This window comes from Mustela nigripes, chromosome 2, assembly GCF_022355385.1.
Source record: "Mustela nigripes isolate SB6536 chromosome 2, MUSNIG.SB6536, whole genome shotgun sequence".
NCBI lineage: Eukaryota > Metazoa > Chordata > Mammalia > Carnivora > Mustelidae > Mustela > Mustela nigripes.
In genome coordinates this window covers 159,567,654-159,580,765 of record NC_081558.1, presented here as the reverse complement: position 1 = coordinate 159,580,765, position 13,112 = coordinate 159,567,654, and the positions used below count along the sequence as shown (strand labels likewise).

General features: G+C 39.1%; 1 protein-coding gene across 1 annotated transcript in view; it reads right to left on the bottom strand.

The window, feature by feature from the left end:
• The window catches only part of CFAP44 (cilia and flagella associated protein 44), a 153,369-nt gene that overhangs the window by 132,369 nt on the left and 7,888 nt on the right, over positions 1 to 13,112 (bottom strand). Inside the window, exons 3-7 of the mRNA XM_059391961.1 lie at positions 11,059 to 11,196; positions 10,374 to 10,533; positions 6,163 to 6,325; positions 1,754 to 1,856; positions 378 to 594 (exon numbers count right to left, since the gene is read on the bottom strand). Coding sequence (XP_059247944.1) covers positions 378 to 594; positions 1,754 to 1,856; positions 6,163 to 6,325; positions 10,374 to 10,533; positions 11,059 to 11,196 — 781 coding nt within the window. The remainder of the gene's footprint in view (positions 1 to 377; positions 595 to 1,753; positions 1,857 to 6,162; positions 6,326 to 10,373; positions 10,534 to 11,058; positions 11,197 to 13,112) is intronic.

Genomic DNA, 13,112 nt, shown 5'->3' with positions numbered 1-13,112 from the left:
GGTGTGGTACAAAAACAAGGAATACTGTTACGCTGAAATAAATAAATAAATAAATAAATAAATAAATAAATAAATAAAAGAAAAGTAAAGTGGATCTGAAAACTCAATATGCCATGTTAGTAAGTAAGAGTAAGTACTCTTTTAGGTGGTAAAGCCTGTAAGAAGGCAGCAGACTAAATTCTTTTTAGCTATACTGGCTTCAGTCATAAAAGCCCCATAGCCAACTAGAAAAGCAGTACTACAGTTAGTTTTGAAGAGAACACATTTAAAAATTATCCTAATGTTAACATCAGCACAAATGTCTCCAGCTGGCTAATCCTCTCAGACAATATCCTTAATGATAATCTACCAGCACCTGTACCAGTCACACAACCTACTTGATGTGGCCTGATCCCGATGTAGTAAGCTGCTCATCATCTTCGGGATTGAAAGTAACCTTAAAAACCTCCTGGGAAAAAGCTTTTGTCCTCAGTATGGGCTGTTCTTCTTTCCAATTCCAGATGGTCAGTGTGTAATCAGGGCTGCTGCCAACAGAGGCTAGCAAGGTACCACTGTTGTCAAAATCCACATAAGCATAGCCCAGCTCAGTCCCATCTGAAAGAATGAATGAGAGTCTAATGAACAAAGGCAACATTTATTTCATTTTCAAAAGTATATTACTTAAAAGAAAAAAGGAGGGAAAGAGAGCAAGCGAGCACCCTTGGTGATAAGTATTGATGAAAGAACACCAAGGATTCCCAAAGAAAGGATCCAAAAACCATGCATCACCCTTGGCTTTGGACTGAGTTACATAACAGGAGGCGGGAAAGTGAAGAAATCCTAGTCACATTTTGCATGAGAACACACTCCCTTTTATGAAGTGGGGGCAGTCACGAATAGGCAGGGCATAGAGGATTCTTAGGACAGTGAAAATACACTGTAGGAGACGATAAGGATGAATATACATCATTAGACATTTGTCTACACCCATAGAATACAACACAAGAGTAAACCCCAGGGGACACTGTGGACTCTGGGTGACTATAATGCACTAACAGAGACTAGTCCCCAGTAAAAATGTACCTGGTAAGTGATGTTAATAATGGGGAATGTTATGTATATGTGGGGGAAGAGGGCTATGGGATATCTCTGAACCATCCTCTCAATGTTATTGCAAATCTTAAACTGCTCTGAAAAGTAGTCCATTTAAAAAACTAACTACTAGAAGTAATTATATGGAGAACAAAATTTATAAGAGAACTGTGGTGATTAATTTCATTTGTGGTTGTTTTAATCCAGGTGGACCTTATTCAATCAGATGAAAGTCCTTCAAAGCAAAACTGAGATCTCCCTGAGGAAGATGAAATTCTACCTGAACATGTAGCATCAACCCAGCCCAAGAATGTCCAGCCTAGGAGTGCCTGAGTGGCCGTCAGTTAAACAGCTGCCTTGAGCTCAGATCATTCATCCCAAAGTCCAGGGATCAAGCCCCACATCGGGCTCCCTGCTTGGCAGGAAGCCTGCTTCTCCCCTCCTGCTCCCCCTGCTTCTGTTCACTCTTTCTATCTTTCTTTCTCTCTATGTGAAATAAACAAATAAAACCTTTAAAAAAAAAAAATAAAGATTGTCCAGCCCACCAGCCTGCCCTACAACCTTCAGACCTGCTAGCCCCCACAAGTGCAAAAGACAATTCCTTTAAATAAAGTGTCTCTGGAAAACCCTGAATATTGTTAACCTTGAACATGGAATATTTTAGAGGATGTACTGAGCTCACCTTGAAGGATTCTGTAGGGCTTCAAAGAAGGATACTCATAGATGATAATCTTTGGGAAAACTCCTTTTTCAGCTACTGTGAAGTAAGTTTTATCAGGATGTACCTATAGAGAGTAAAATCTCACTTAAATAATAAAAGGAGAATTTTCTTATAGTCCTATTAATGTAGTATTTAGCATATGTGATTTTATAATTTATTAGGATCCCCTTCAATAAAAAACTTAAAAATGGGTACCTGATAAGTACGTGGTGATGGATGTGATTTAAAATGAAACCTAGGGTGCCTGGGTGGTTCAGTCGGTTAAAGCCTTTGCCTTCGTTCGGCTCAGGTCATGATCCCAGGGTCCTGAGATCAAGCCCCACATCCATTGAGGGGGAAAAAAAAAAAATCTCTGCTCAGCAGGGAGCCTGCTTTCCCAACCCCTCTCTCTCTCTCTCTGCCTGCCTCTCTGCCTACTTGTGATCTCTGTCAAGTAAATAGATAAAATCTTTAAAAATAGAAAAAATAAATAAAACGAAACCTAAGGGAACGCTCATTTTAAGTTTTACTTTTGTTAACAGAGCCATTTCCACCCCTACAGTTTTTTTAATTGCCATCAGAAGAGCTAGAACAATGGTTCTCAATCATTAGCACACATCAGAACCACAGGAGGGCTTATTAAGGCGCAGAAGGCAAGCCCTACCACCAGAGTTTCTGATTCAGTTTATCAGGGCTGGGCCCCCAAAATTTGCACTTCTATCACTAACAAGTTCCAGGTGATGTTGCTGCTGCCAGCCCTGGTACCACTCTTTGAGAACAACTAAGTTAGATGAATTGTTTACCCTCCATATATAAATCAGACTAGCTTTTTGTACAGAAAAATCCATGTTTCTAGAGTAGGTTACAGCTCAGTTTTTAAAAATGCACCTTGGACAAATTCACTGCAAATGTCTATAAACTTACTAGAAGTGAGAAAGATATATTTCCAAGCCAGACGCAGAGGAAAATAGAGTAAATATGCCCCAGCTAAACTATTTGTGTCAGCATTTCAAATGACAGCAGTATAAATCTTACAGAATTATATGTTTATTCCTGGTATTTTTGTTCATTGGTAAGCCAATGTGCAGGAAGAGTCCATGGATATTTTAAAAATAAAAATAGGCTCTTATAAAAATCAACTATTTAAGATACATATTGTGCTTTATAAAATTCTATTTTCAGTTACCATTTTGCAACTCCTGATTTTAAACCTGTGGAAGAGGAGCTTTCCTCAGAGGATATAGGTTGCACTGTAGATTTTGGTACCCAAGATAACACTGTTGCTTTTTCTTCTCCCCACCCATGGCGCCGTAAGACCTATAATAAGGTCTTCCTGCTGACACACTCAGTGAGAGCAGAACACTTATTGTGTGCTTATTATGTGTCCCAGACACTGTGTGTTTTTTATGTGAATTAATTCCCTTAAATTTTACAGCAACCTTGTGAATTTGGCTACCAATATCATTCTCACTGTTTTCATGAGGAAATAGGCACAGCGAAGCTAAGTGACTTGAAGTCATACAGCTGGCAAATGTCAGAGGTAGAATTCAAGCCAGGTGTTGGAAGCCAGGAAGAAAGTGGAACTAAAAAATTGGAGTTACGAAGGACTTAGGGGGAAGCAGATTACAACTACATCTTTCTAGATGCCCATTTACAGAACAATATTGGGTGAGCTATGTGGTCACAGAAATCTGAAAGGGAATTCAGGCAAATCTTTTGCCCCTCCAGGTCTGGTCTATAGTAAGTGAAAAAATTGCAGCCCTCAGATCAGAAACTCTCTGGGGTTGGGCTTGGTGTTTTATTTTTAGTGGAGACGTGGAATTAATGAGTTATTTACTTTTTATTCAACATACAGATTCACCCTATCTTTTCTGAAAAATAGTTGATATGTCCCCAGAACCACTTCTCACAGGTTTCTCACTGCTTTGCACGAACACTTCTCATCCACAAATGGTAAACTGTTTTAGGGGGAAATGAAGTGATGAGGACAGCTGAGGAAAGGCCCCTGCCACTAGCCAGGCTCTGACAGCCCCAGCACACATGGACATCCAACTGCCCAGAGTCCAGGAGGATGATAAGGGCTGCCATTCTTGACCACAGAACACCTCGCCTACTGACCTCAGACCAAATTATTATACAACAGAATAGAAATTTCAAAACTACATAATGGGAGAAAAAAAGAAGTGCTAGTTTCCTGTTTCTTAGCACTCTGCAAGTGATGTGGACCTCAGGGTACATGACACCTCAGGGTGGCCCCTAACTGACTTCCCTCCACAGAACTCAGGACCCTCAAGTTGGGCCTGTGAATAGTGGCACATAGCTGGTGCCACGGTATCACGTACTTGCATGGATCTAGATTTTTGGTTTTTTGCTTTTTAATATGAGTCTTGTCTCTTTAGATGGATTTTAAACTCTTTGAATTCAGAGAGGTCATGAAACTTTTGTCATTTAAATACCTGCATATTCTGAGTACTGTTGGACACACAATGTAAGATAATAAATTCTTCTTGGGGTACCTGGGTGGTTCAGTCGGTTGAGCACCTGACTTTGGCTCAGGTCATGATCTCAGGGCTCTGGGGTTCTGGGATTGAGCCCCACATCAGACTCCACACCCAGTGTCCCTCTCCCCACCCCCGCCACCTTCCTCCCCCACTTCTGTTCTCTCTCCCTCTCTCTCTCAAATCATTAAAACCTTAAAACAATAATCCTAATTAGTGCATTAATTCTTGCTGGGGGCAGGGACTTTACCATGCACACATGCTACGTACAGATCAATGATCAAGAGACTCTCCTCACTCTTCCCTCTCACCAGGTCCTATTTCGATAGCCGCTCTATTTGTGGATCTCGGATTTTCTTTACCTTCTGCCTTCCCATTCATGTCCCTGCTTCACTTCTCAGAGCAAGAATCTTCAAAACCTCTCCACTCACCTCCCTTTCTAAATACCCTACCAGGTCCCATCTAATTTAATCAAAAGTTATTTCCCACTACCCCCTGCTAGCTTGGCCCAGTCTCTCAGCTGGATCTGCACCAGGCTTTCTGTGGGAAGCCCTCCACCTCTGCAGGGCACGGTGATGTGGGCCCTGCACTTGCCAGTTCTGTCTGGGCTGCTCACACCTGACAGGCAGGGTGAGAGCAGGGCAGACTTCTATTTAGACCATGATCCTTCTAAAAAACTCTTTGAGCATCTACTATGGAAGTGCTGCTTGTATGTGCCCCAAATCCTGTGTGTTTCTCCTCCTTTCCCTGTCTCACACAGCCTACTCTGAACAGGGGCCCCTCTCGTGGCTCTAAAGGCACCAAGAGGTGTTGTCTCGAGTTGTTATTGGTGAGAGCAGATCTAAGGACACCTACTCTTAAGGATCACAGAGTAGAAAAACAGTCAAGGGGAAAACTTCAGGTATGGGGCCAAGTGCTATAGAGAGCTCAAGTAAGAGACAGCTAAAAAGGTTTTCTTTGGATTTGGCTACTCAGCGGGCCACTGGTCACTTTAGTAAAGGCAATTTCAGTGAGGTGGGAGGAGAAAAGACAAACCTGGCTATGAAGGGAAAAGCCAGCAAGTAAAGAGAAGGCATGGTTGGTTTAGAAGTGCTTTTATGAAGACATAAGTTGGTTTTATGAAGACCAGTTGGTTTAGTGTGCTTTTATGCTGAGGATGAAAAGGAGAGGCCAAAGATATAAAAAAGAAGGTGACTAACGGAGACAGCCACCTGAGGAGGAAGGAAGACACAGCCTCCAAATCACATGCAAATCTTTTTGTCAACTGCTCAAAAATTACTGAATGGGGGCGCCTGGGTGGCTCAGTGGATTAAGCCGCTGCCTTCGGCTCGGGTCATGATCTCAGGGTCCTGGGATCGAGTCCCGCATCCGGCTCTCTGCTCAGCAGGGAGCCTGCTTCCCTCTCTCTCTCTCTCTGGCTGCCTCTCTGTCTACTTGTGATTTCTCTCTGTCGAATGAATAAATCTTTAAAAAAAAAAAAAATTACTGAATGTACAATGTATACTTGATCTCCTAATGTTCGATTTTATACCTACATCTTATCTGGCACTTCTCCCTATGATTTGAATGATCATTTGTGCTACTCATCTGAGTATTTTTGCAGAATGGAACAAAGTGTTCATTATGAAAAAGGTGCAGGACAGTTGGAAGCCACTTAACCTCTATCAGCTCCAGTTTCCTTATCTGCAAAATGAGATGATCGTATCATTAACATAATATTGTAGTACTGCACAGAGACCATGTCAGTGAATGGAATGGCTGTAATAGTCGAATTGAAAATGCCTAAATCCCGCAATACTACCTATGGTATTGGCACCTAAGAGCTGGGTTGGTCCAAGATGAAACAGATACAAAAATATAGATTTTTTTTTTCCAAAGTCACCAACAGCATACCCCAATGACACCAATTCCTCTACCACTGCTACTTCGCAGGTACATCTGTTCCTTGGTTTTCAAATTCAGAAAGATCAGCTGGTTCCCAGCTATGTAGATCACAGTATTGCTGTCCAGAAGTTGTAGGTTGGCCCGCTTTCTGCAGTCGTAACCAAAGGAATGACTGAGGGAAAGTTGTTAAGGAAAAGGAGTGTAATAAAGTAAGCATCCTAGAGACAGGAAACGTAATGAAATAAATGTATTTTTAAAAGCTATGCCATTAGGCAAAGGGTCGGTGTTGAAGTAGGTGAATTATACTTTGGAACTCAGTTTTTATTTATTACCAATGCAACTTTATTTTTCAATGAAGTGAAAATTCTTATACTCTGACTTAGTCTGTATTTTAATTTTCGTAGGGAGATTCTGAAAGCAGATTCATTTTATAAAAGAAAAGTATTATATAGGCCTCTTCCCTGAATTTGAAAGGTGAGATGTTTAAAATTCTGACAGAATGTTTCAAAGTTCTGAAAAACCAGTGATAATGTGACTAATATAATAAATCCACATATATGTAACTGAAATTTAATTCACATGAGCAAATTATGAAAATAAACTAAATAATATTTAGTATATAAGTATGTATAATCAATATGCTAACATTTCCTGAGCTCATTAGTATGTATAGGTATGTAGATAAGTGTGTGTGTGTGTGTGTGTACACATTTATCCTATAGAGTAAATCTGAACTAATCCAAAATAGAGGTTAAAATAATCTGTTTTTATAAAACATCTTTTAAATGTACATTGTTACTACATTCAAGTTCAAATTAATAGAACCCAAGATATAAATGTATTAAGTAAATGAGATTAATCTATAAAAATGTAGTTTGCAAAAGAAATATAATACATAGTGTATCTTATGTAGATGGATTCATATTTTCTAAGAACTCACTGGTGAACACAGAAGCTAAAGGATCATTGGAGAAATCTTTATTTTTTGAGCCCTTCTTTAAAAAACAAATTCTGATTTTAGGGGATTACCCTTATTTGTAAGTGAATATTTTTAGGGAAAGAAACTATGCAGAATTTTTAACAAGAATATCTATAATTATAAGAAAGAGAAAATCTTAATGCAATTTGAATTGTGAAGTATATACAAATTACAACAAACTATATATAACTATACCTAGCTCATTGCCTAAGAATTAAATTGAAAAAGAGAACATTTCAGAGCTTTTGATCTGTTCAAGAAAACTGAATTTTATCAATTTAATAAAGACATAAACACCTAAAACTGAATCTTCTATAAAGAGCAAATGAATGTGTGATCCAAAGATCTTGTTGAAGCTATTCAGTCCTCAGGGAAACTATCTGAGGCCCCCTTACAAATAAGAGTGGGAACCACAGGCTCTTTATCTTCATAGAGCCTGGTATGGGGCAGGAGACTTCAGCCACACACCTTTTTCCTTTCCCCAAACTGCTATTTTCTCCTTTCCTTCCTTCTCTCCTTTCTCTGTTCCCAGGTACCAGTATAACACTTTGGAGGGCTTAAAGCTATGTCTACAGCCATGAGTAGAAGTAGGCTACCATCTCTTCACTGACATGGATGGCAGCTGGGAATCAGACATGTGATCATTTATCTGATATTATCATCCCTAATTTCGGGGTCGGGGGGAGACTCCCTTTTACTTGCTGCTGCTCTCCAATGCAGAATGGGTAAGGTTGTTAGTTCCCAAACTCTCCCCTTTCAAATCACAACCTGCTTCTTCTCACAGGTCATCTCTATTTCCCAGACTGCTGAGTGCAGTGTCCTGAGCCTCAGGTATTCAGTAAATATTCAGTAAATATTCCGTTGGGTGAAATAATTAATTAATGTCTAACTAGAGTCCAATCCTTCTCTTTTAACCCCAGAAGACAGGGGCAGCCACTAACCAGAGCTTTGAAGATGTTCAATTGTGTTCTGCTATAGCTTCAACTCCTTCCCGTTTTGTTCCATCCTCACCTCTGGCTTGCGCCTTCTTAACTTCCTATCAGAGACCCAGGGCCTTCAATGTTCATGGGCATCTAGGACCCTCAGTTTAAAATTACATTTAAGGGACTCCCGGGTAGTTTAGTCAATTAAGCGGCCGCCTTTGGCTCAGGTCATCATCCCAGGGTCCTAGGACTGGGACTGAGTCCTGCATCAGGCTCCTTGCTCAGCGGGGAGCCTGCTTCTCCCTCTGCCTACTGCTCCCCCGTCTTGTGCTCGCTCTCTCTGACAAAAAAATACAATCTTTAAAAAATAAAACAACATTGCATTTAATTACATCTTATATAAATTATACTATGGTTTAGGTGCTATTTAATAAATGACATATTTCTTGATTGATTTATAAAACACAAAGTTTAAAATTGAAGTAGACTCAACACAATTACTAAAGTACAAAAAAGAGTATGTAGGGGATACATGACAGCTGACTTCTTGGAGCTTCTCATTCTTGGAGAGTACAACTGTCTAATGCGGGATAGTCCAGAGGGTCAGCTTTTGACTCAAGGTCTGGAACAACTAATAATGTAATCTTTCCAAAAATGGGACAAGCTACTTTGTGACTTCCCTGGTATTGAAAGTGTTCACAAAAAGTCTATAGCTTATAGAGCCACTCATCCATCATGAAGAGAAGGAATTCACACCTCAAGGCAAACATCAAGGTCACTCTGACTCTTATTATTTGGAATCTAGGCATATCTCTTTAATACAGAGATCCCTGTATCCTGGAGCAGCAAGTCCCCAGTACTGGGGGCTGGGAGAGAACAAGACCATCCCTGGGAAGGGATGCCTGGGTGGCTCAGTTGGTTAATCCACTGCCTTTGACTCAAGTTATGATCCTAGAGTCCTGAGATCGAGTCCCACATTGGGCTCCTGGCTTGGCCAGGAGCCTGCTTCTCCCTCTGCCTACTCGGCCTGTTCTGCCTGCCTCCCCCCCTGCTTGTGCTCAATCTCTCTCTCTCTCTGATAAACAAATAAATAAAACCTTAAAACAAAAAAAAATGTACCTGGGAAGGTTTTTCAGACTACAAGTGCCCAAGTCCCTCTCCCCACAGATAATAATGCAGTAGGTCCAAGAAAGGTCTCAGACCATGTGTATTTCAGGAAAAGCTTCCAGGTGACACTGATAAACCACCTCATTTGAAAAAAATAGGCTAAAAGAAAGGCAACAGCATAACTTTTATCAGCAACTTGTCCAAAGACCACATACATAAAAAAGTCCTCAGGAAAGAAAACTCCCAAGTTATAAGATTCAGGGTGAATTAGTTTTAGTTACACCTGGGATTGAAATAGAAAGTGATAATAATATACGTTCTATCTTTATGTAAAAAGCAAAACACTGAGTTATGAAGTACACAGCCCTCCTCTTTAAGCACACCTTGTCTAAGAGGCCAGTCAGTGGTCTAAGCCATGTGGTCCCCTCCAGCACCCATCTAAGGGTAAGCATGCTAAACTGCCAGCAAGAGCATGAATGGAAATCTCCCAACCCCACCTGACAACCCTAATGTTGTACAGTGACAGCAACCTTAAATCCTCTTGTTGATTATCCCCACCTTTAAATTTTTTCATGGACTCTTACTCTGCAGACCAATTAAAACTTATTATTTTGGACCCTTCTTCCTCAGGGTTGTCTTCTCTGATATTCATCTGATAAATAGTGTGTCAGTGCCCCTGCCTGCCATTAGCATCAGTTTTAAGAAATCGATGAGTTTAACTTGCTAGGCATTGAGAAAGGGATGCCAGGCTGGTAGAGGTGGGAAACCAGGATAAGAGGCCTTCTGGTCTCCTGCACATCATGTCGCATGAAAGAACAAGCAGAAAAGCATCATTTCTCTTTATGGTTATTTGGCATCAACAAAAGCTTGATTAAATTAAGATCATGTATTTCTATCTCAACTTCTCTAAGGGCCAAGCTTCTTAGAATCACCTAAGACAGGGATTGGCAAACTTTTTCTGGAAAGGGCCAGACAGTAAACATTCTAGGCTTTTTGAGCCAGGTGGCCTCTGTTTTAACTACTTAATTCTGCACTTGAAGTGCAATGGCAGCCACAGACAAAATGTAAATGAATGAGAATTTCTGTGTTCCAATAAAACTTTATTCACGAAAACAGACCAGAGGCCACATTTGGTCCGTGGGTTAGTTTGCCGACCCCTGACCTAAGAAGCTGAAATCCAAAAACTATACACGTGTAACTGGAGTGGATACACAAGTGTGAGAAGATCCAGTGGTATGTTCGAATCTGGAGTCACAAAAGGCATCGAAATAAGTTCCGTATAGTCGTAGAAGAAGTTCTCTGAGATTTTCTTCTTAACTTCTTCCTCCACCTCTTCGGAGGCTGGAGCAAGGTCTTCCACATACTGAGAGTCTAAAAAATTAAAAGATTTTACTAAGAAGAGCGTCCGATGAATCCTAAAATTGCATTTCGCAAAGACAGGCAGCAGGTACCTAGCCCATAATACTCCAGCAGTAAGTACCACCAGTGGCCTGAATGTGGGATGCCACCCACTAGTGAGCATGGGAGGAAGAGCTGACATGCCTGTATGCATCAGGGTGAACGCAGAGCTCTGGTCATGGTTTCTGTAGTCTCAAAGAGCAACTCCTAATCAGTTCAAGTCAGAGTGAGAATTCACTAAACTGGGGTAGAATAGTCCTTAGTCCATCTAGTTCCCAGGAAACCAAGTATGAGAGTTTGGTATGTGATCCTCAGAAATGTAATATACAGCTCCAAAGTCTCTAAATCACCCTGCTAAAGCATGTTCCATGCTTTTCCTTTTATCACCCGGCACACCCTGCAAGTTTTTATTTCTGTGAATTTTTAACTGTTCGGTTTGGGCAATCTGTCTTTAAAACAGTTATTATTACTGTGAGAAAACTAACAGTACTTACTTACCTCCAATGTTATCCACATAGTCATAGTGAAATGAACCTGAACTTCCCTCCAAACGTTCCGTATCATAATCATCATCCTCTAAATATGATTCTCCCCCTTCAACAAATGTTTCATCTGTGGCATCCTCTCTCACAGCAACTATTAAAAGTAATTTGTTTTAATAATTCCTACATTTTGAATTAAACATTTCCTTATTTCCAAAGTAGCTAATATTTTTTTTTTATCACAACAGAAGTAAATTTAAAAAAAAAAAACTATGGTAAGATATCTGGAAAACCTACATATATTTGGAAATCAAAGAACATTTAAAAATAATGTATGGGTCAAGGAGAAATCAACAAGGAAACTTAGAAATATTTCAAACTAATGGATAATTAAAATATAACATTCAAAATTTGTGGGATGCAACTAAGGCAATGCTTAGAGGGAAATTTCTAGTTTTGTACACTTAGAAGAAGAAAAGTCAAAACTCAAACACCTAAAGCTCTACCTCAAGAATCTAGAAAAAGCAAAAAGAAAATAAAGAAATAATAGAAATAACAAAAATGAAAGCAAGGACCAGTTAAATAAAAGGCAAATAAACAATAGAGAAAATGAGCAAAACCAAAATCCTATTCTTTGACAAGATTGGCCAAATGGAGAAACTCCCAGCTAGACCAATCAAGAACAAAGAGAAAGACAATACAAATCTCCAACATCAGGAATGAAAATACATCCTAGAGTTATACCAACAAATTTTATAATTTAAAATAAATGTACAAATTCTATGAAACATACAAAGTTACAAAACTTACAAAAGAAGAAATAAACAACTTTCTGTTTATTAAAGAAATGAATTCATTAGAAATTTTCCATCTGTTTGTATTTTCTTCAATTTCTTTCATCAATGTTCTATAGTTTTCAGAGCACAGGTCTTTCACCTTCTTAGATAAGTTTATTCCTAGGTATTTTATTCTTTTTGGTGTAATTATATATGGGATTATTTTCTTAATTTCATTTTATGCTACTTTGTTAACAATGTAGAAAAAAACAACTGATTTCTGGGTATTAATTGTGCATCCTGCAATTTTACTGAATTCATTTTTTACTTCTAATATTTTTTTGTGGAGTCCTTAGGGTTTTCTATGTATAGCATCATGTTACCTGTGAATAGTGACAGTTTGATTTTTTTCTTAACAATATGGACGCCTTTTATTGCTTTTTCTCGTCTGATTGCTGTGGCTAGGACTTCCAGTGCTATGTTGAACAAAAATGGCAAGAGTGGACATCCTCATTCTGTTCCTGATCTTAGAGGAAAAAGTTCTGTTTTTCTGTTTTTAAGCCATGGATTTTTCATATATGGCCCATATTATGTCGAGGTATATTCTCTCTAAACATACTGTGTTCAGAGTTTTTATTGTAAATGGATGTTGGATTTTAGATGTCAAATTCTTTTTCTGCATCTATTAACATATTCTTATTATTTTTATCCTTTGTTTTGTTAAATAAATCAAATAACATTGATTGATTTGCAAATAGTGAACCATCCTCGTATCCTGAGAATAAATCCCACTTGATCATTGGTGAATGATCCTTTCACCATTATTGACTGTGTTTTGTAAACATGTTGTTAAGGATTTTTGCATTTATGTTCATCAGGGATATTGGCCTGTAGTTTTCTTTTTTTGTAGCATCTGTCTGGTTTTGGTATCAGGATATTTCTGCTCTATTTGCAGTATATTCTTCCACATGTTATCCAATTTAATCCTCAAATAACTCACAATTATCTTCTTAACGGGTGAGTAAATTGAGGCTCAAAGAGGTGAAATAATCTACCCCAGATCAAACATCTCTAAGTGGTAGACCCAGGCCTCAAACCTAGAGCCCAATTCTTTCTACTATACTAAATTAGAAAAGTTCATTAAAGACTGCAGACTTCACAAGAGAGAGCAAGACCAGATTTGCAAAGAGGTCATTATCAACAGAGAGATGACAGTAACGTCTATGGGCCAGGAACTGGAGATCTAATGGTTAAAACACAGTCCCTGCTCTTAACAAACTTAGAATTTAGTAAC